Source organism: Lepus europaeus, chromosome 19, assembly GCF_033115175.1.
Source record: "Lepus europaeus isolate LE1 chromosome 19, mLepTim1.pri, whole genome shotgun sequence".
In the NCBI taxonomy this organism is placed as follows: Eukaryota; Metazoa; Chordata; class Mammalia; order Lagomorpha; family Leporidae; genus Lepus; species Lepus europaeus.
In genome coordinates, this window is record NC_084845.1 from 38,232,449 (window position 1) to 38,255,834 (window position 23,386).

Here is a 23,386-nt window from a genome sequence, read left to right on the forward strand (position 1 = left end):
TTTTTTTCAAACTGTAAGAGCAGGGCTCATTTAGCGAGGAGGGGTGGTGGTGCAGAGGTCCAGCCAGTGAGCTCTGGAGCCAGTCGAGGAGACAGGAAGAGCAACCTGTGGGCAAGAAGAGAGAGCTGGATGGGCTTGGGACAAGTGCTGCAGCCCGTGATGCTGCCCAAAGCAGCCTCCCTGAAGCTGGGCTGGAGGCAGCTGAAGGGACCTAAAGGGAGAGGGAGCAGTACAGGGAGCCTACTGCCAAGGTAGGGGGAAGGGGATTGGCTCTGAGGGGGAAGAGGGGTCGAATGAGGGCTTTGCTTTTGTGATGGGGAAATGACAGTCTGCCTGTGCTGGTGGGAACTGTTCTTTAGAGAAGCTTGGTGAGTGGGGGGAGAATGGATGATGGCTGTGTTGGGAGGGGCCTGCATCCAAGGCCACAGGAGGACACAGGACAGTTGAGAATTGGGCATTGCTGCCCTGCCCTGTCCTGTCTGCAGGGTCCGCGGTGGAATTTATTATTTTTTTTTTAAGATTTACTTATTTACTTGAAAGGCAGAGTTACAGACAGAGAGAGGTAGAGAGAGAGGTCTTCCATCCACTAGTTCACTCCCCAGTTGGCCATCACAGCCAGACCTGGGCCGCTGTGAAGCCAGGAGCCAGGAGCTTCTTCCACGTCTCCCATAGGGGTGCAGGGATCCAAGCACTTGGGCCTTTTCCACTGCTTTTCCAGGCCATCAGTGGAGAGCTGGATCGGAAGTGGAGCAGCTGGGACTCAAACTGGCACCCATATGGGATGCTGGCGCTTAACCTACTGTGCCACAGCTCCAGCCTGCCCGGTGGAGATATTAACACTCCGGCAAAGCAGTTGGCTCTTGGCCCCCGGGAGGCCAGCTGGCTGTGGTCTCGGGAAGTTGTGGGGGGCTCAGACCTGGGCTTATAGACCTGGCAGGGCCCGTGGGAGTGTGCGCTTCAGCAAGAAGCTGCCCCTCTCCTTACCCGCACCTCGCCCTGAGGAGCACAGTCAGGACTCCAAAGTGGAGTCACACGGACGCACTTAGTCTGAGGAGGGGACGTCTAGCCAAGCGATAAAGGGGTGAGAATGAGGGTTTAGGGACCGCTTGTGTGAACCAAGTACTCAGAGAAGAGCTCCCCCTTTCTTTCTCAATTTAAACTGAAGCGGAAGAAACTTAGAGCCAGACGTCATGAGGAACTTCTTAGCTGCTTCGTGAGGACAGCACCAAGGCCAGGTCCTCGTCCCCAGCTGTTAAGGGTAATGCCTGCTCAGGGACAGGAAGCTGGCTGAATGGGTCCTAAGGGCTTTTCCCTGCTCTGGATCCGGAAGGCCAGCCCCAGTGGGACTTCCCAGCTGCTGGGGGAGGACAGAGCAGTGAGCCCCATGACTTAGGCCTGCCTCTCCCTTCCTGTGTCCACAGAACCCTGACGTCACTGGAGCGTGTCTGGCTTGGGAAGCTATCAGGCTCCCCGGCGCCTTGGTGCGCTCACAAAGAGCCCTACTTCCTTGCTGTGGGCTGCTTGTGGGCGAGTGTGTCTGGGGGTGTGTCTCCTGTCCGCTCTCGGTGGGGAGCGTGGTGGATGCACAAGGTTTAGGGCCAGAACTGCCAAGAATGACCTTGCTCAGCAGCTTGGCCGGCTCTGGCTTCGCGCCTGTCCTTTCCGGATTTCCCCTGGAGGTGGAGCCTGTGGACCGTCCAGGCTTGCCCGTCCACTGTCGCTGGGCACTTGTCTTCCCAGTGTGCCTGCTTCCTGAAGCCCTAGTGGGCTCTCCTGGGGGAGTGTGCTCTAGTCTCTCCCAGTGAGCAGGAACGAGCAGGGGTCCCTCCTGAGCTTCCGCTGTCCTGTCTCACCTGCACTTCCAGTCTTTTTAAATTGCTGCCAGACTGGGTCCAGGGAAAGTGCTGACCCTTTTGTGGGGGCTGTTCTCAGAGGGAGGGTGATAGGGAGGTGTTTGCCCCAGGTCCTGGGCAGGGGTGGTGCTGGTGGGGGGGGCTGGTGTTGCGCTCAGGGCTGGTATTTCTACAGCTGAGATCCACCCCAAGGCTAAGCCCAGAGCCCTGTCTTACCCCTTCTGACCCTCCTTGGCTCCTCTGCAGGGAGGTGGGCACAGAGGGAGACCTGTTAGGTCAGCGAGGACTCTCTTAGTCCCTGATTTACTGTGGGCTCTGCAGTGGAGGCGCGCGCCCTCCCTCCCTCCCAAGCTGCCGGACACATGGTAACCTCACTTCCTGTTTCCCCTGTGGCCCGCACAAGGGCTCCAGCCGGCCTGGCTCAGATTTCTCCTTTTGCTTTCCTCGGCGGACGGATGGGGATGGGCACGGGGTATTCCTCCCCTCTGTTGTTGGGTTTCTGACTCACGAACGTTCTCACCGTGCCTGTGCTGGGCCTCGTGTGCTGCCTGCCTTAGCGAGGCCAGGATGAGTAAGACCCAGGCTCCAACGTGGGCCAAGCCGGAGCGAGACACGTCAACAATCGACCGGAAGGATACAAAATCCCCAGGCCCTTGGCCTCTGCTGCCTCGAGCCTCCTGGAATGTCCCTGGTTGTGTAGAAAGCGGCAGGCATCCCTCTGCTTTTTCCATCCCTACACCTTTCACTTTCGCTTTCTCTGGGCAGTCCCCAGCCGCTGTCCCTGGACCTGTGCATTTGCAGTATGATCAGGACAGACTTTGTCTGCTGTTCTCTGTGCCTGAAGCTCCTGGAGGTCTCCAGTCGTTAAATTCTCAGGACTGGCAGTCAGCAGCTGGGCCCTGAGCAAAGCAGGTGGCAGCGTGTGCGTGTGGTAGGGAGTGTGTGGGAGCAAGTGAGGGGCTCAGGGCCAGTGTGTGTGTGTGTGTGTGTGCGTGTACTTGTATATACATGTGTGTGGTGGAGGGGGATGGTGCACCAGCAAGCTTTGAAACTCTGTAGCTTGCATGGTGACTTTTTACTTTACCTGGATTGGTATCGTTTTCTGTTTAAAGTTTTATACATTTATTTGAAAGGCAGAGAGAGAGAGAGAGAGAGAGAGAGAGAGAGAGAGAGAGAGGTCTTCCATGTGCTGATTCACTCTCCAAATGCCCACAACAGCCTGGGCTGGGCCAGGCTGAAGCCAGGAGCCAGAAACTTCGTCTGGATCTCTCACATGGGTGGCAGGGGCCCAGGTACTTGCGCCATCACCTGCTGCCTCCTGGGCTGTGCATTAGCAGGGGGCTGTATCAGAAGCAGAACTAAAACCAGACACTCCCATATGGGATGTAGGCATCCCAAGTGGCAGCTTAACCCACTGCACCACAGTGCCTGCTGCACCGTAGGTTGGGATCTTGTAGCAATTTTCTGGGTTATGTGCCCTGGAGTGGTTTTGGGACTGCTCTGGGGGAACCCAACAATAAGGGAATTCAAGGCAGGCCTTCTACAGTTACACCGCTTGGGATCAAATCCTACCTCTGCCTTACTAATTGTACAAATCACTTAAGCCTCTTTGTGCTTCGGTTTCTTTATTTTATTATTTTGTTTATTTATTTGAAAGTCAGAGTTACACACACACACACACACACACAGAGAGAGAGAGAGAGAGAGAGAGAGAGAGAGAGAGGTCTTCCATCTGCTGGTTCACTTCCCAATTGGCTGCAACGGCCAGAGCTGTGCCGATCCGAAGCCAGGAGCTAGGAGCTTCTTCCAGATCTCCCACGCTGGTGCAGGGACGAAAGGACTTAGGCCATGTTCTACTGCTTTCCCAGGCCACTGCAGAGATCTGGATTGGAAGTAGAGCAGCCAGGACTCAAACTGGCGCCCATATGGGATGCCGGCACTGCAGGTGGCAGTTTTACCTGATATGCCACAGCGGCGGCCCCATTTTTAAAGCTTCTTGAATCAGGGTTCAAGCATGGCTATGGGAGCTGACGGTCTTGATTTAATTCTTGGCTTCTTTACTTGAGTCACTTTCTTGCCTTCTCTGAGCCATAATTTACACATTGGTGTGATAGGAATCTTGGATTGGGCAACCTCTGAGGTTAGAACTATGACCAAGTTGGATGTGGGGTGAGACTGGCTTGCGCCCCACCCCCTGCCTGTGCCCTGGAGAAGTTCTGTACTGACCACACTCTCTCCCCAGGTTGTGAAATGTGCTCTCAAGAGGCTTTCCAGGCACAGAGGAGCCAGCTGGTGGGGCTGCTGGTTTCGGGGTCCCTGGAGGGCTTCGAGAGCATCCTGGACTTGCTGCTGTCATGGGAAGTCCTCTCCTGGGAGGACTATGAGGGCCTCCGCCTCGTGGGCCAGCCTCTGTCCCACTTGGCCAGGCGCCTCCTGGACACTGTCTGGAATAAAGGCACTTGGGGCTGTCAGAAGCTCATCGCGGCTGTCCAGGAGGCCCAGGACAGCAGCCAGTGCCCTGAGCTGCACGGCTGCTGGGACCCCCACTCACTCCACCCAACCCAGGACCTGCAGAGTCACCGGCCAGCCATCGTCAGGAGACTGTACAGCCACGTGGAGGGCGTGCTGGACCTGGTGCGGGAGCAGGGCTTCATCAGCCAGTACGAATGTGATGAAATCAGGCTGCCCATCTTCACGTCATCCCAGAGGGTAAGGCTCTCCGTCCTGGTCAGCAGAAGTCATGGGGAGAGGGTGGTTGGTCCTTACGAAATCAGCTCTGTGGGGTAACTGTGTGGCCTCCCCTAAAAAGAAAGGCAGGCAGGTGCACGTTGCTCTTGATGGTTGGAAATAGACCTTGTGACAGAAGAAGTGTGGTGTGGTGGCCAAGGGCTTCCATTCTGCAGCCAGCGTGGTGCGGCGTGGAGCTGCATCTTCAGGCTTCTTTATGAGAGCAGAGGTTTTTGGGAGAAGTCAATGAGCTGATTTGTGTGCTGCTTTGAAGAGTCCTTGGCACATCGTTACCATCATCAGCCTGTTAATCATCATGACTTCCCTCATTCCTGTTGCCAGTGCTTGTACACTTTGATTACTGCCTTTCACAAATCTTATTTATTTATTTTTATTTATTTGAAAGGCAGAGAAAGAGGGAAGGAGAGAGGGAGAGGGAGGTTGGGGGCAGAGAGAGAGAGAGAGAGAGAGAGAGAGATAGAAATGAGACAGACAGAGATCTTCCATCTGCTGGTTCACTCCCCAAATGCCTGAACAGCTAGGGTGGGGCCAGGCTGAAGCCAGGAGTCAGGAACCCCACCTGGGTCTCCCTTGTGGGTTGCAGGGGCCCAAGTACATTGTCTGGCATCTGCTGCCTCCAAGACCCATTAGCAAGAAGCGGAGTAGCTGGGACTCGGAATGCACTCTCAGATATGGGATACGGGCAGTTCAAGTGGTGGCTTAACTTGCCGAGCCACAATGTCCTGCTCTCATCTGTTTTTAAAATATATATATATATATATATATATATATATATATGTTGTTCTAGTAAGTTTAGATGAGGCTAGGTGGAAACTGATAAAGTAAGCTAATCAGTCTTCAAGCGTGGTTGAAAACTGGCTCATGGTGGCCAAGTATTTACAGAGCAGACCCTGTGTGGACCCCCATACCTAGTGCACACAGAGCCTGCAGTTATACCTTGAGCACCACCTCCAAGGAGATTACAGAAGACATGAGTCATTGTATCTACTTTGGTGTCTCATATGACCTGTTGGGGGCCAATTTCAATGCACCTGAGAAGTCATAAGCTTCTGTCTTGTCATCTTTGATCGAGTGTTCCATGGTGTAGTCTGGTCCCAATTCTCTGAGGGGTTTGTAAAAGGAAGCCTAGATTTCTTGGGACCATAGGAGGCAGGACATGAATAGAAGAAGTATTTGGATTACTGAATAAAAAATGAGCCAAAAAAGAAATCATAATGGAAATTAGAACATATTCAGAACCAAACGATAGTGAGAATATTATTATCAAATTCTACAGGATTGCAGCTAGGGCAGGACATAGAGGAAAATTTATAACCTTAAATGCTCAGATGTGGAAAGGAGAAAGGCCGAATTTTAATGGGTTAAAATTATTCTAAGAAAAGTCTAAGAAGACAACGATAACCAAAATCGAACAGGGAGACTGAGCTGAGTGGGTGGAAGGTGCAGTGGGCCCTAGATCTGAAGACTGTGGATTTCACAGGAGCTGCTCTGTGTGATGCTTATGTTTTCAGAATCTAATTCTCTCTGCCCTGCTTTTGAGCTCTGACAGTCTGTGATTCGCTGATGTCATGGACTTCTCTCAGTGGCTGAACTTCTGATGGACTGTGGGTGGCACAATTAGTTGTGTCCAACTAACATTTGGATATTTTAGTTTCCTGTAGAGAGATGGCTGTCATTGATTTCGGGTTGAGGATAGAAAAATGCTATGGAATAAAACAAAATGCAAATTAAAGAACTAAGTCTAGGGGTGTATGTTCGGCGTAGGGTTAAGACACCATTTGGGGCCGGCGCCGTGGCTCAACAGGCTAATCCTCCACCTTGCGGCGCTGGCACACCGGGATCTAGTCCCGGTTGGGGTCCGGATTCTGTCCCGGTTGCCCCTCTTCCAGGCCAGCTCTCTGCTGTGGCCCGGGAGTGCAGTGGAGGATGGCCCAAGTGCTTGGGCCCTGCACCCCATGGGAAACCAGGAGAAGCACCTGGCTCCTGCCATCGGATCAGCGTGGTGCGCCGGCCGCAGCACGCTACCGCGGCGGCCATTGGAGGGTGAACCAACGGCAAAAGGAAGACCTTTCTCTCTGTCTCTCTCTCTCACTGTCCACTCTGCCTGTCAAAAAAAAAAAGGAAAAAAAGAAAAAAAAAGACACCATTTGGAAAGCTTGTGTCCTGTGTTGGGGTGCCCGGGTTTGCGTCATAGCTCCACTCCTGAGCTTACATCCCTGCTAATACACATCCTGGGAGGCAGAATATGATGATTCAAGTCGTTGGGTCCCTCCACTCCAGTGGGAGAACCGGATTGAGTTCCCGGCTCCTGGCTTCAGCCTGGCCTACTCCTGGCCATTGTGGGCATTTGGGGAATGAACCAGTGGATGGGGGATGGCCCTGCTTGCCTTTCAGATTAAAAAAGAAGAAACTGCCCAAATCATGTCTCTGGGAGGCAATCCAGTTAGAATTTGAAGCCAGCCCTGTTTTTCTCCAAAGCCTGTGCTCCTCGCCATTATAATATGTGGGAGCTTGGCGCGGCACACTTGTTCAGTTGGGTGTAGCAGTGATTAGGAAACCTGAGGCTGACAACAGCAGCTGTGAGACCAGCTGCCCATGTGACTCATCCACCTGCTGAAGTTGATGGGCTGAGGTGTCAGACTGAGCCTGGAGTTGCTTGGCTCCTACCACAATAATAACTTAAACACTTATTCACTGGGAACCGTAGGAAGTGCCTACAGAAAGTGTGCACACTTTATGGATATGACATAAACAGACTCCCATAACCCAGGGTGAGAGATAGAATGCCACTCTTACCCAGGCCCTTTTCCAAGTAACATTAGCACAGGTATCCATTATCCAAAGGAATGTTCATCATTTTTTGCCTTGACATAATTTTAGCACTATTTATTTCAAAATAAATTCCCAAACAATAGATTATTTTCATTTTGAAAAACGGAGTAGCAAGGCAAACATAGCTGCGTAAGGAGAGGGCCAGTTGCTCTTTGTTGGATGAAAGCTTTCAGGGCAGAGAAGCCGAACACACAGTCTCAGGGCCATGGTCTGCTTCCCCCTCCCTGGGAGGCTATAAGGGCCCCTGTGGGAAGTTGGTGAATGGGGTTGTGAATGAGTCTGGGGAAATATGGGGCTCACTATAGCTGGAGGATCTGGTAGGCCTGACACAAATTAGATACTGGTTGTCCAACATGAGTATGGTCAGAGGAAGCGGGCTGTTGGGTACTTTGGGTGGGAAGCTTGCCAGGGGCTCCCAGGAGAAGGTCAGGCTGAGCACTGCTGTGGGGTGAAATGAATGTCCTCAACTGACTCAGGCAGCAAGAGCTGAGAGAAGGAATGATATTGGTTCATGGTGAAGACAAGGAAAATATAAATAAGGTGTAGGGGCATGCTTGCTCAAATAGCTTGGAGGTAACTGCCCTCAACATGTATGTGTCTTTTACAATCAAATCTATTTAATTATTCAAAAGGCAGAGAGAGTAAGACAGAAAAAGAGAGAGAGACAGAGACAGAGAGATATCACCTATCCACTGGTTCACTCCCCAGATAGTCGGTGCTGGATCAGGCTGAAGCCAGGAGCATGGAACTCAAGCCACATCTCCCAAGTAGGTGGCAGGGACACAAGTCCTTCAGACGTCGTCTGCTGCCTTTCAGAGTGCAAATTAGCAGGAAGATGAAGGCAGAGCCAGGAGTAGAACCCCGGGCACTCTATTGTGGGATGTGGGCGTCCCAAGTGGCGTCGTAGCAGCTGTACCAAATGCTTGTTCTGTCTTGAGTCGCTGCTCTGTTCTGTTTGTACTTTCCATGTATCCTGAATCCTCTTTCCTAATCTGTTGCATTTTGGTAGATTGCATAATCCAGTCAATTCTTTAAAATGAGTGTATGGGAGTCACTGTGCACTTACTCCCATGTAGGATCTCTGTCCTTAATGTGTTGTACTATGCAAATTAACGGTAAATCTAGTACTCAAGCAGTATTTTATACTTTGTGTGTCTGTGTGGGTGCAAACTGTTGAAATCTTTACTTAGTATAGACTAACTTGATCTTCTGTATATAAAGATAATTAAAAATGAATCTTAATGAAGAATGGGATAGGAGAGGGAGTGGGAGATGGGAGGGTTTGCGGGTGGGAGGGTGGTTATGGGGGGGAAAACTGCTATAATCCAAAAGTTGTACTTTTGAAATTTATATTTATTAAATGAAACTTTTAAAAAATATTTACCCCCCCCCAAAAAAATAAAATGAGTGTATGGGGGTTAACATTTCTGAGTACTTATATTTTTAAATGTTCTTGCATATTGATTGATAGTTTTCTTGGGTATAAAATTCAGGTTTGGCCATCATTTTCCTTCAAATTTCGACAGAATTTTGTTTTCAGTGTTGGCTGCTAAGCATTCTTTTTTTTTTTTTAAGATTTATTTATTTATTGAAAATCATAGTTAGAGAGAGAGAGAGAGAGGTCTTCCATCTGCTGCTTCATTGCCCACATGGCTGCAATGGCCAGGACTGAGTTAGGCTAAAACCAAGAGCTTCTTCTGGGTCTCCTACATGAGTGTCAGGGTCCCAAGTATTTGGGCCATCTTCTGCTGCTTTCCTAGGTGCACTAACAGGGAGCTAGATTGGAAGTGGAGCAGCCTGGATTTGATCTGGCCCTCATATGGGATGCCAACATTGCAGACAGTGGCTTAATCAGTTGTGCCGCATGCTGGCCCTTGTAGCTGGGTGTTCTTGTTTGTTAGCTGAGTTGTCTTTTTTTATCCTACATAAACTTTTTATCCTACAGAATGCTTTTCCCTTTCCCGCTTGTTTGGCACCTGTCTCTCTTTGAGCATTTGGTAATCCTTGGTTATCTTTCTCACGAATCAAATAGAAGACTGAACACTCACTGAGTGTGCAGGTGAAATTTGCCTACCACCAGTGTCACTCAGGGCATTTGGGAAATGGCAGTATTATATCTTTTGAACTTTCCCCTGAGGTTCATCAGGTTCCCTGAGCAGCCCACAGACCTCCTACCTGGAGTTGGGTTTTGAATGCCAGAGGTCTGGGAGCCCAGGGTGTGAGAGGGCTGGGAAGTATCAGCATTAACGAAAGCCTGCGTTTGGCCGGTGTCGTGGCTCAATAGGTTAATCCTCCGCCTTGCGGCGCCGGCACACCGGGTTCTAGTCCCGGTCGGGGCTCTGGATTCTGTCCCGGTTGCCCCTCTTCCAGGCCAGCTCTCTGCTGTGGCCAGGGAGTGCAGTGGAGGATGGCCCAAGTGCTTGGGCCCTGCACCCTCATGGGAGACCAGGAGAAGCACCTGGCTCCTGCCTTCGGATCAGTGCAGTGTGCCGGCCGCAGCGCGCCTACCGCGGCGGCCATTGGAGGGTGAACCAACGGCAAAAGGAAGACCTTTCTCTTGTCTTTCTCTCTCTCACTGTCCACTCTGCCTGTCAAAAAAATAAAAATAAAAAATAAATAAAAAAGCCTGCATTTGGGGTGTGACATCCGCTTCTTTAACTGTGCTTGGGCTCTCACATTCAGGGACCCTCTCTTTCGCACTTCCAGGGTCTAAATCTCCAGACTTGGGCAGGGAGTGACTTGGAGTAGATAAGAGAAGCTAGATTTCTGTTTTATAGATCACTTGGACTCAGTCTTTGTTTTAGTCTTTTCCTGAAGTCCAGAGGCGCCTAACGCTGACAGTTCCAGAGCCCTTTACAAATTCTAGGATGTGCACAGTGTGGTTTTCAGCTTCTCCATTTTGGCTTAAGCTTGGGCTTTCATTCCCAGTAATTTTTTTCAGTAACTCCTGGAGCAGCTCATCTGTGCCAGGCATTCTTCTAGGGAATTGGGGAGACTTCAGGGAAGCAAGCGGATAGAAACCCTTGTCCTGGAGATGCTCACGCTCCAGTGGTCGGGGAGTGGGGCGCAGAGGAAGATGACAGAGCGTATCTGAGGGACGTAAGTGCTGTAGAGAGGAAATCAAGGGGATTTGGGAGTGGGCGTTTGTGAAGGATGTTGGGGATAAGTGATTTCAACTTTGTAGTGTAGTCAGAGGAGGCCTCCTGGCGGAATTTAAGCAAGGACCTGAAGGAGGCGAGGGGATTGGCCATGTTGGTAGCAGGGGAATGGCGTTGCAAGCAGAAGGTACAGCCTGTGCAAAGGCCCAGAGGCGGGAGCATGCCTGGTACTTTCAGGAAACATGAGGTCAGTGCCAGGTGGAGCGAGCAGAGGGAAGAAGCATGAGAGGTGAGCTCAGATGGTGATAGACGAGGATTTCTATCTGTTTTGGTCTTGAAGTTTACTGATGAACTTGGGTTTGACTCTGAGAAAATGGAGTTGCTGCTGGAACATTCGTTAACAGGAGTGGTGTATTTGTTGTAAAGGATCATACTTTGGCTGTGGCATTGAGGATAAGATGTAGGGGCAGGGACAGGGCAGGGAGACGCATTTGGTGGCCTTTGCCATCTTCCAGGTGAGCAGTGACGGTGGCTTGGAGCAGCACGGTGGTCAAAGAGGAGTAGGTGTGGGGCTTTATAGCTACCTGTCCAATGTATGGACTCCACTTGTGAACACACACACCTGGTCCACGCTGAGCTAAGGCATCACACACACTTCATATGAAAGGAAGAAGGTAACATATTTCACTAATTCCATACATTGGTTACTTGTTGAAATGATAATATTGTGGGTAGATATATTGGATCAAATAGAACACGCCTGTATGATCAAAATTAATTTCATCAATTTCTTTTTTATTTTAAAAATGTGGCTTGAGAAGGTTTGAAATTGCACGTGCAGGCTTGCATTGCATCCTCACTGTGTTTCCATTGGACGGCGCTGTTCTGGATTCACTGGGAAGTTGGGAAGCCGACAGGGTTTGCAGGTGGATTACAGAGGTGAGGCTTCGAGGGCGACTCCAGAACACTGGGCCTGAGCGACTGGACTGTTGGAGTTGACATTCGCAGAGATGAGGAAGGCCGTAGGTTGGCATGGATGTGGGTTTATGAAACATTTAAGTGGAGATGGGACATGGGCAGTTGGATGTGCGCAGTCTGAGGTTCAGTGGAACGGTTCATACTGGAGATGAGCAAATGCAGGAGTCCTGGGTAGAGCTCCTATTCATGTGTTCAAGCCGTGAGACTCTATGAAATCTCTTCTAAATGATTTGTTTCTTCCAGAATCATTTTCTCTGTCTTTGTAGGTCTGTAGGTTTACGGCTTTGTTTTGTTCATTTTTGTTTGGTAGTCACTCTTCGAGTGGATTTTTAGAGGGAGCTGGATTTTGTGTGTGTTCAGCTCATTATCCAGTACTGTATGAGGGGTCTTTAAAGAGTTCACGGAAGGGGCTGACATTGTTGTGCAGTGGTTAAGCTGCTGCCTGGGGTGCACACCCTGTTTGAGCACTGATTTCAGTATTGGCTGCTCCACTTCCAATCCATCTCGCTGCTCATGCACCTGGGAGGGTAGCAGAAGATGAGCCAGATGCCTGGGCCTCTGCCACCCATGTGGGAGATCCAGGTGGAATTCCAGGATCCTGGCTTCAGCCTGGCCCAGCCCTGGCTGTTGTAGCCATCTAGCCATCTGGGAAACGAGCCAACACATGGAAGATTCTCTTCCCCTCTCTCTCTCTCTCTCTCTTTCTCTCTGTAACTCTGCTTTTCAAATAAATAGGTAAATCTTTTTAAAAAAAGAGTTCATGAAAAAGATTTATTATGACAGAGCTATGCATGAATTTCAACAATATTTTGCACAAAAATTTTTCCTTTAATTCAATTTTTCCGTGAGCTTTTTGATGTTCCATTGTATGATTTAAATTCATGTGGTTGTTTGATTGTTTTTTTATGGCCTTTCATTGTGGTAGAAGAGATATTATGAAATTGTAGTACATATCCTTTAATCAAAATGCTTGGGACCAGAAGGGTTTTGGATTTCTGATTTTCTTGGGATTTTGGAATATATGCATAAACATAATGAGGTATCTTGGGCATGGGACCCAAGTCTAAACACAGAACTCATTTACATTTCATATACACTTTTGACATTTATGCTTATATACATAGCATGAGTGTAAGTTTATACAATATTTGTAGTAATTTTGTGCATGAAACAAATTCTCATGGTGTGAAATTTTCCACTTGGGATGTCATGTTTATGCTCAAAAAGTTTTGGGTTTTGAATTTTCGGATTAGGGATGCCTACCCCGTACTCAGTAGAAACTTTCTGACACCACCATCAGCCTTTCTGGACAAGTAATGGCTTCTGCTTTCTCCTAGGCACGAAGGCTGCTCGATCTTGCCACAGTGAAGGCAAATGGGCTGGCTGCCTTCCTTCTGCAACACGTTCAGAAGTTGCCGGTCTCACTCTCCCTGCCCTTTGAAGGTATGAATGTGTTCTCTGAGTCAGGGAGCGAAGGCAGGTCAGTGTGGATTCAGGGCTAAGAGCAAAGCCTGTGTCTCTGAGCGTCCGCGTATTGGCTGCAGAAGCCTTCCCAAGACTAAGTTTTTGCAGTATAAGGTTAATAGCATCCGCTGTCTCATTGTTGGGCTGTGAGGGGTTCAAAGAATGAAAGTGAGGAGCGGGTGTTGAGGTGCAGCAGGTATCCCGTATCAGAGTGCTTGCTTTAGTCCTGGCTATTCCACTTCTGACCCAGCTTCCTGCTGATGGGCACGGGAAGGCAGGGGAAGATGGCCCGAGTGCTTAGGCCCCTGCCACCTAAGAGAGACCGGGATGTGGAGACCAGGATGTGGGAGACCAGGATGGAGTTCCTGGCTCCTGGCTTTGGCCTGGCCCAGACCTGGCTGATGCAGCCATCTGAGGAGTGAACCAGTGGATGGAAGAAGACCTTTCTGTTTGTCTCTCCCTGTCTCTGTGTGTTGCTCTGCCTTTCAAATAGATGAACAAACAAATCAACCTTGAAAAATTGAAGAGTGCAAGTGTGCCATGTGAGCTGTTAACTCTCATTTCTTCCTGCACTGCTTGATGATGTTGGACACTACCCTATCTTGAGGTCTCACTTCAGCTGTTCCTAACCATCCAGACTCTCATTCTCTGTCCCAGAAGGAAGTGCATACATTTTTTGAAATGATCTGAGATCTTTTGATGTCTGAAACTTAGCTGCTTCCTGGCGGAAACTCAAGAATCCAACATTAGAGAACTGGCATCCTTTGGTGCCCACAGTCACCAGCCAACTTGGGAACCATAGAGGCCTGGGTGGTGCAGTAGAAACGAAGTAGGCGCCTTGCTGGGTGCCTTGTGGACAACCTCCATCCCTCACCACAACGCCGGGAAGTAGGTCTTTGCTTCACTTCATAGATGCAAAGTCTGGGCAGGCAGGTTGAGTGACGAATGGAAGGATGGCTTTGATTCTCAACTGTCCCCACCTACACTTTCTCTTTTCTGGGTAGAGAAATCACCAGTTAATAAGAGGATGTAAGCCTGGTGCTGTTCAAGTCTTGTCCCCACATCTCCAAGGGGGAAGTTTATTGGCACTGAAGGCCCTTGGTGCTGACGGGCAGGTTTATCACACTGGGCCCTGCCTTCTGCGCAGTGAGCCGGCCTGTGGCAGGGGTGGGGAAGCCTTGCCTGGCACTTGGATGCGCACCATCTCATCTCAGAATAAGGTGTGGACGTGAGTGCACAACAGGGGATGCCCAGAGTCCAGCCTGGTGCCCAGCTCAGCGCTCTCTCTCTCTTTTTTTTTTTTTTTTTTGACAGGCAGAGTGGACAGTGAGAGACAGAGAGAAAGGTCTTCCTTTTTCCATTGGTTCACCCCTCAATGGCCGCTGCGGCCCGCGCGCTGCCGCCGGCGCACCGCGCTGATCTGAAGCCAGGTGCTTCTCCTGGTCTCCCGGGCAGGTGCAGGGCCCAAGCACTTGGGCCATCCTCCACTGCACTCCCGAGCCATAGCAGAGAGCTGGCCTGGAAGAAGGGCAACCGGGACAGAATCCGGACCCTGACTGGGACTAGAACCTGGTGTGCCAGCACCGCAGGTGGAGGATTAGCCTATTGAGCCACGGCGCCGGCCGCCAGCTCAGCTCTTAACGTTTTCTGTTGATATCAGCAAGCAGAGCAGGCCTTCAGGTGTGTGGTGCTGAGCCCTGGTGAGGCCGCTTCTAAAGTGCTCACTGATGCTAAAGTGCTCACTGATGCTAAAGTGCTCACTGATGCTAAAGTGCTCACTGATGGGTTTGTTTCTCTTAGAAATGAGTGATAAGTTTCTTTTTCTTCTTCTTCTTTTTTTTTTTTTTTTGACAGGCAGAGTGGACAGTGAGAGAGAGAGACAGAGAGAAAGGTCTTCCTTTGCCGTTGGTTCACCCTCCAATGGTCGCCGCGGCTGGCGCGCTGCGGCCGGGGCACCGAGCTGATCCAAAGGCAGGAGCCAGGTGCCTATCCTGGTCTCCCATGAGGGTACAGGGCCCAAGCACTTGGCCTATCCTCCACTGCATTCCCGGGCCATAGCAGGGAGCTGGCCTGGAAGAGGGGCAACCGGGACAGAATCCGGTGCCCTGACCAGGACTAGAACCCGGTGTGCTGGCACCGCAAGGTGGAGGATTAGCCTGTTGAGCCACGGTGCCGGCCATGATAAGTTTCTATTTATTTATTTTGTAGAATTTCAGTATCATTGGTGATGGCTGGAAACCTACATTGGAAATCAGGATATTGGAGGAGAAGATACATATGTGTGTACTTCAAATGTTCATGGATTTAAAAGCTACAAAAATGTTTAAAATCTATGTACAGGGCTTTTTTTTTTAAGCTTATTTATTTGAAAAGCAGAGTGACATGCAACACACACACACACAAACACAGATCTTAGATCTGCTAGTTCACTCCCCAAATAGCCACAATAGCCAGGTCTGGGCCAGGCTGAATCCAGGAGCCTAGAACTCCATCCAGGTTTCCCATGAGTGTGGTAGAGGTCCAAGTACTTGGGCCATCTTCCACTGCTTTCCCAGGTACATTAGCATGGAGCTGGATTGGAAGTGGAGCAGCTGGGACTTGAACCAGTGTTCATATGTGATGCTTACTTCACAGGAAGTGGCTTAACCTGCTGTGCTTCACACTTAACCTGCTTGACTCTGGCCCCCGTTTTTTCATAGTATACATTTCCATGAACTTTTTGGAGAGCCCCCTTATACATGGATTTCAGGGTTTGTTGTACCAAAATAAACTACCTTTTAATTCCAATTTTGCATGAGCTTTTTGAAGTTCCTTTGTATATTGGGATATTGGTCCTGTGCTCCTGGGTAGAGGGCAGATAAAGCCACCCATTCACCAGTCTGGGAACCAGAAAGCAGTGCAGACCCAGGGCCTCCTCTTTGAGTGACTCCTTGTCCTCAGGGGAGCTAAGACCTTTCTGTAGAAGTTACTTGTTGGCCTCCGGGAAAAGAACAAACGGGCTGGAGCTTAGGTAGGGGTAGTGAGGCTGTGATGGGGTGAACCAAGCTGCCGTCCTCCCAGCTGGGACTCTGGACCAGCACTTCCCCATTTGTTGAAAGGGGAACTGAACCCTGACTCAGGAAGTGGTTTGCTCAGTTTCAGTTTTCAGGATGATGAAGGAAAGGCAGAGAGCTGCATGAGCACGATGGGGAAGTGTGGGCAGGATAGAGTCTAGGCCAAGTGCTCAAGCCGGGCACCAGAGACTGCCCTTCCAGAGGAAGGTGCACCCAGAGGACGCAGGCTCATGTCCCCATTTCCAGGTCTCCGACTGCATCGCCCTGCAGAGTTCCACTTACCTTGGAGAGTCATAGTCACTGTTCTAGGAGTCAGGACGTGGACACTGGGCGTGGGAGAGGGGGAGGGTGGTGGTGGGCTGGAGAACCATTGTGCCTACCTCACTCACGATAATAATAATAAAAATACGAGGTTTCATTGTGTATTAAGTGTCAGATACTCTTCTAATCTCTTTATCTCATTGTCTCCTGAAATAATTTTTAAGATGTCCATTTTATCCATTTTTGCATACAAGAAAATTGCAGCCCAGCAGGGCTAAGTGGCTTGTCCATGTTGATGGTGGATCAATCCAAGTTTCAGAATCAGATATGTCTGGCTCCAGAAACTGGATTCCTAAGCTCTTCTGCCTCCTGTGTCTTTTTAGAAAGAAGCACTGGCGGCTGCATGGTGAAAGACCCTGGGTAACTCTGCCCAGCCAGTGTGGCCAGACGGGCGTCCGCAGCCCAGGGCCCAGTGCAACCCTCTGCGTACCTCCCGACATCAGTAATGACCGTGGCGATCACTGCTGTCATTTGAGCGCTTGCTTTTGTTGGACCTTGTGCTAAGCACCATGTATTCATGTAAAAACTAGGAGGTCATGGCCGCCATTTCTCTACTTCCCAGGGGAGGGAACCTGGCTTAGGGAGGCTCCCCGACCGTCCTCCAAGTCCAACTCACAGCTCGGGAGTAGAGGAGCCAGGACAGGTGCCCGGCGGGTCTTCTCTCCCACCAGTAACTGCCCTCTTCACCACAGCCCCACCCACATCTCCCTCTTCTTCTGTTTTCTAGCCGCCGCGTGTAAGAAGTACATGTCCAAGCTGCGGACCGTAGTAGCTGCCCAGTCTCGCTTCCTCAGCACCTATGATGGAGCAGAGAACCTCTGCCTGGAGGACATATACACAGAGAACACCCTGGAGGTCCGGACCGAGGTGGGCATGGCTGGACCCTTGCACAAGAGCCCCACCGCCCTGGGCCTGGAGGAGCTCTTCAGCCCCAACAGCCACCTTAATGAAGATGCGGACACCGTGCTCGTGGTGGGCGAGGCAGGCAGTGGCAAGAGCACGCTCCTACAGCAGGTGCACTTGCTGTGGGCCACGGGGCAGGACTTTCAGGAATTTCTCTTTGTCTTCCCATTCAGCTGCCGGCAGCTGCAGTGTGTGGCCAGACCGCTGTCTGTAATGACGCTGCTCTTTGAACATTGCTGCTGGCCCGATGTTGGCCAACAGGATGTCTTCCAGTTCCTCCTGGACCACCCTGACCGCGTCCTCTTGACCTTTGACGGCTTTGATGAGTTCAGGTTCAAGTTCACGGACCATGAGCGTCACTGCTCTCCAACTGACCCCACATCTGTCCAGACTCTGCTCTTCAACCTTCTGCAAGGCAACCTCCTAAAGAACGCCCGCAAGGTGCTGACCAGCCGTCCGGATGCGGTGTCAGCGTTCCTTAGGAAGTATGTCCGCACTGAGTTCAACCTCAAGGGCTTCTCGGAGGAGGGCATTGAGCTGTACCTGAGGAAGTGCCATCGTGAGCCTGGGGTGGCGGATCGCCTCATCCACCTGCTCCAAACGACTTCAGCCCTGCACGGTTTGTGTCACCTTCCTGTCTTCTCGTGGATGGTATCCAAATGCCATCAGGAACTGTTGCTGCAGGACGGGGGGTCCCCAAAGACCACCACGGATATGTACCTGCTGATCCTGCAGCATTTCCTGCGGCATGCCTCCCTCCCAGACTCAGCCTCCTGGGGCCTGGGGCCCAGCCTCCTTCAAGGAAGGCTCCCCACCCTCCTGCGCCTTGGCCAACTGGCTCTCTGGGGCCTGGGCATGTGCTGCTACGTGTTCTCGGCCCAGCAGCTCCAGGCAGCGCAGGTCGACCCTGATGACATTTCTCTGGGCTTCCTGGTGCAAGCCCAAGGCGTCGTGCCGGGAAGCACAGCGCCCCTCGAATTCCTGCACATTACTTTCCAGTGCTTTCTCGCTGCCTTCTACTTGGTACTCAGCACTGACGTGCCATCAGCCTCCCTCAGACACCTCTTCAACTGTCGCAGGACTGGCAGCTTACCGCTGTCCAGGCTGCTGCCCAGGCTGTGCGTCCAGGGCTCAGAGCGCAAGGAAAGCACCGTGGCGGCTTTGCTACAGAAGACTGAGCCGCACAACCTTCAGATCACAGCAGCCTTCCTGGCTGGCCTGTTGTCCCAGGAGCACCGGGACCTGCTGGCTGCGTGCCAGGCATCTGAGAGGGCCTTGCTCCGGCGCCAGGCCTGTGCCCGCTGGTGTCTGGCCCGCAGCCTCCACAAGCACTTCCGGTCCATCCCACCAGCCGTGCCGGGGGAGGCCAAGAGCATGCACGCCATGCCCGGGTTCCTCTGGCTCATCCGGAGCCTGTACGAGATGCAGGAGGAACGGCTGGCCCAGGAGGCTGTGCGCGGGCTGAATGTTGGGCACCTCAAGCTGACGTTTTGCGGCGTGGGCCCTGCTGAGTGTGCCGCCCTGGCCTTTGTGCTGCGCCACCTCCGGCGGCCTGTGGCCCTGCAGCTGGACCACAACTCCGTGGGTGACATTGGTGTGGAGCAGCTGCTGCCTTGCCTCGGGGCCTGCAAGGCCCTCTAGTGAGTGTCGCTGGGTCTGGTTGCTCTGGCAAGGGGCTCCAGAAATGCAAACTCAGCCCCAGTCCTGCAGCCCGGTCAGGTCTCTGCCATGCGGGGCTGTACCGACCAAGGTGCTTCAAAATTCTGTGGAAAAAATGAAGTTAAAAGATAAGTTTATTTTGGTGTACAGCACTTTTGGAATCCATGCATAGATTTTTCATAATAGGCATTTCCTTTGAACTCCTTCCTCCCTCATTACACATGGATTTCAATTTTTTTTTGTACCCAAAGAGACTTATCTTTCCATTTCATTTTTTCCACACAGGGAAATGATTTCATTTTTCCAAACAGGGATGTGATTATCCCCTTATCCTTGATGTGAGGCTCAGAGACGTGAAGCAGCTTGTCCAGGGCCACACAGGAAATGGCAGTGCTAGGCTCCACAGCTCACATCTTTCTGGTTACCAGTTCCCTGCTTCCCACTAGTAAGCTGCTTGTGGAGGTACTTCACATGCAAAGCTCTGTGTGACATACGCCTGTATTCTGAGCTGCCCCCAGTCAGGTGACTTGTGCCCCGTCAGAGACTTTAAAATCCCCATGAGGCAGGACTCCCAGACCCTGGGAGATGAAACACTGGACCTGTTTCTTTCCAGCCAGTGCGGTGTCCTAGCAGGGTTTTGGTAGCCCCCGTGGTCTCCTTCAGCACCCTGGCTGAAGCCGCGAGGTTTCACCCTGTGGAGTATCTGTGCCCCTGAACCCAGGGGCTTCTCCCCACGTCCTGGGGTGAGAGGGGACGGAGGGTGTGGGCAGGACTGGCAGCAGCCTTCCCGTCCAGCCTTGAAAGGGGATGTTCTGTGAGAAAGCAGAAGTTGAGGAGTAAAGTGGAAAGTCTACTCGGGGCTTTGGGACTACCCCCGGGTGGGCCTTGATGACCCTGAGCGAGGGACACGCTGTCCTTGAATACAGGAGCAAGGTGCATCTGCTCTGTGCGAAGCAGCAGGCTTTTTTTTTTTTTTTTTTCCTACCTGGAAGAGATATAGGACTGTGTGCTAGACACCAGGCCGTGGCTTCTGCCAGCCCTCCCATAGCCGCTGTGGCTGTGATGTGTGCAATGTCATCGTAACATATATGCGGGCACTGCAGGAGGGTCACGGGAAGTGGGATGGAAACCTGAGTCAATTCGGGTGCAAAACTACTTTACATTTCCTTGCCTTTGAGGGGGGTCTTCAAAAAATTCATGGAAAATGCTTATTATGGAAAAACTATGGGTTTCAATTTTTTGTTGTCACAAAATTAATTTACCTTTTCATTCTATTTCCATGAACTTTTTGAAGTACATACAATTTGAAGGCTGGATTCAATTAGTGTCAGATATAAATGTGAATGTAGAGGGAACAGATGCCACCCTGAAGAGGAGAGTGTAGGGAAGACGCTCTGACAAGGGAGTTAGGGACAGGAGTCAGGGAGAGCACAGAGCGCAAGGGGAGGGCCCCGGGGTGGTAACAGTTGGGGGGTGGGCAGGAGCGAAGGAGCAGGGGGAGGCGGTGCTTGTTGGCTGGTGGGGGAGCTGGAGGGGGCAGCCTGAGCTACAGCGACCTGGGAGAACCATGCTTGGCCCCTACTCTCCGCCCCGACTCTTGCCTCCTGCCAGTGCCTTTGCCGCTGAACTCATCTTGCAGGAGGCGAGGGTGCAGAGCCAGTCAGGGAGGGGGCGTGGATCTGGCTGGGAAAATTAAGAGAGCTAGCACAGGCTGGCACCGCGGCTCACTAGGCTAATCCTCCGCCTTGCGGCGCCGGCACACCGGGTTCTAGTCCCGGTCGGGGCACCGATCCTGTCCCGGTTGCCCCTCTTCCAGGCCAGCTCTCTGCTGTGGCCAGGGAGTGCAGTGGAGGATGGCCCAAGTACTTGGGCCCTGCACCCGCATGGGAGACCAGGAGAAGCACCTGGCTCCTGCCATCGGAACAGCGTGGTGCGCCGGCCGCAGCGCGCTACCGCGGCGGCCATTGGAGGGTGAACCAACGGCAAAAGGAAGACATTTCTCTCTGTAAAAGAGAGAGAGCTAGCACAATGCTCTCCTTCCCTAGGGGAGGACTCCCCGTATTTTGACTGAGGGGTTGGGAGACCCCTCCTGTGGAAATGTGTGGATTTTCCGGGCAGTGCACTCATAGTCTTTACCAGGTTCTCAGAGGGGTCCTTGAACCTCAGGAGGCCTAGATGATCCTTATAGGCACTGTAATCCTTTCCTAGAATTCCTTTTTTTTAAAGATTTATTTATTTTACTTAAAAGTCAGAGTTACACAGAGAGAGAAGGAGAGGCAGAGAGAGCGAGGTCTTCCATCCGCTGGTTCACTCCCTAATTGGCTGCAATGGCTGGAGCTGCGCTGATCCAAAGCCAGGAGCCAGGAGCTTCTTCCAGGTCTCCCATGCAGGAATAAGGGCCCAAGGGCCTGGGCCATCCTCTACTGCTTTCCCAGGCCATAGCAGAGAGCTGGATAGGAAGTGGAGCAGCTGGGACTCGAACTGGTCCCCATATGGGATGGCAGGACTGCAGGCGGCAGCTTTACCTGCTACGCCACAGTGCTGGCCCTGACCTCCTTTTTTTTAATTGACATATAGTATTTGTGCTTTGTATGGGCTACAGTGTGATAACTCAGTACATATATGCAATGCTTAATGATTAAATTGGGGTAATTAGCATTTGCATCTTCTACAAACACTTCTACAAACCACTTCTCTGTGCCAGGAGCCTTCAGATTGTCCCGGGTATTTTGAGATATAAAGTGTTGTAGACTGTGGTTACCCACCTATGCTATATGATACTAGAAGTAGTGGAATTAATTGAGTGGATTCTGTGTCCTCCATTGGGAATGTTTGCATGACCCCTGTGGTGTGCAGAGGGCCCAAGAGGACACTGTGGGTGTGCATCTATTTTCAGGAGAGGGGTAAGGCTAGTCTGGTTCTAACTTATCATGCTCAGATTGTATGCTGGAAAGGGACTTGTTGACATACAGATTCCTGGGCCTGTCCCTGGTAATTCCCATTCAGGAGGACTGGGGTGGAGGCCCCAGGAACCTGTGTTTGTGACACACGTCCTTGGTGACTCTAACGTAAGTGGTCTAGAGTTCGTGCTGTGAGAGCTACAGGTCTGTGGGAACCAGTTTGATGTTTCATTAACGATTAAAGTCCTTGACCAAGCTGTGCTCTCTACACGGACTAAAATCACCATCCCGGTGGGGAAGGGGAGACCACCGTGAAGTTCCCGCATGGACACTTTCCATGTGTATATATGAGAGAGGGGTAGAGACAGGCAAAGAGAGAGAGAGAGAGAGAGAGAGAGAGAGAGAGAGAGAGAGGAGGAGGCTGGGAGGACTGGCTCCTCTCCCGTAGCACCACACTGCATCTCTTCCACTTGAAGTGTTTCCATGCCAACCAAATCCTCAGCCTCTAAGCAACCCCATATACCAAGTGCCCCTATATAGGTTTCTTCAGACCTCGGCTCTCTGTGACTCTAGGGTAATGACTTTCAAAGTTTTCTGGCTGTGACTCAGGGTAAGAGACACACACACAGAGAACATACGAGCATGTAAAATAGAAACAAAAGCTTTACAGAAACGACTTTCCTTTATTAACTCATACATTCTGCTCTCTTCTTCTGTTCTGTCCTATTTCAGTTTCAAATATGCTGCCGAAGGCCTCCAGAGCTGCTTTCGTGACCACTAACAGGTCGTGCAACCTGCATTCTGAAAATCACGGTTCTCGCGAGCCCTTAAGAGGCCCTAAGGTGGAGACCATAGAATGCTATGGTTAGAAGTGGGATTTAGAGCCTGGCCACCTAGGTTCAAATCCTTTCTGTGCTGTGCAACCTTGGCCAAGTCCCTTCATTTGTCTGTGCTTCCGTTTGAGTCTCTCAAATGCACATAGTGATCACCCCTATGTCATGGGCATGCCACGAGGATTGAACGATGTCACTAGTGGCAAATACTTAGGGCAGTGCCAGGCACATAACTTGTTCCCAAAATGCCTGTGATCATGATTGCAGGGGAGTCGCAGCTGTGCCGGGTGCTCACACCCAGCCTGGTGAGGTTAGCAATCCTGCAGGGACCAGCCGATAGCTAGGGAGGGGCTGATCTGGGTCAGAACTTTCAGCCCAGGGACTCCAGAGCCTGAACTGTTAAAATAACTCACTCAAGGTCTCCCCAGCCTGCCTGAATATAAAGGAGCATGTGCCCAAATGTTGAAACATGCAGGTCCCTGGGCCCTACCCTGCTCATACAGCATGGCTAGCTCCGGGGGTGGGGCCTGGGAATCTGTATTTTCAGGAAGTTTCCAGGTGATCTTGTGATCACGAGTTTGGGGAATGCTGGCTCAAGAGGAGGGTCACACAGAGCTTGCCGGGTGGGGTCTAGCCCTAGGAGTATTGTCACTGGGGTGGAGGACTGGTCAGCGGGGCCTCTCTAACCACAGCCTACCAGTGTTTCTAGACTATTGGCTACTTTGGTACAACTGGTCTACCATC

General features: G+C 51.3%; 1 protein-coding gene across 3 annotated transcripts in view; it reads left to right on the top strand.

Annotated features, from left to right (window-relative positions):
• Positions 1-23,386, top strand: part of NOD2 (nucleotide binding oligomerization domain containing 2) — a 42,406-nt gene that overhangs the window by 2,424 nt on the left and 16,596 nt on the right. For 2 of the 3 annotated variants that reach the window (XM_062177175.1, XM_062177176.1), the window contains exons 2-4: positions 4,096-4,562; positions 12,847-12,952; positions 17,075-18,890. In XM_062177175.1, the coding sequence (XP_062033159.1) occupies positions 4,104-4,562; positions 12,847-12,952; positions 17,075-18,890 (2,381 nt within the window). In that variant the 5' untranslated portion in view covers positions 4,096-4,103. Of the gene's footprint in view, positions 1-4,095; positions 4,563-12,846; positions 12,953-17,074; positions 18,891-23,386 lie in introns of those variants that run through there. The other variant, XM_062177177.1, reaches the window with a different exon arrangement.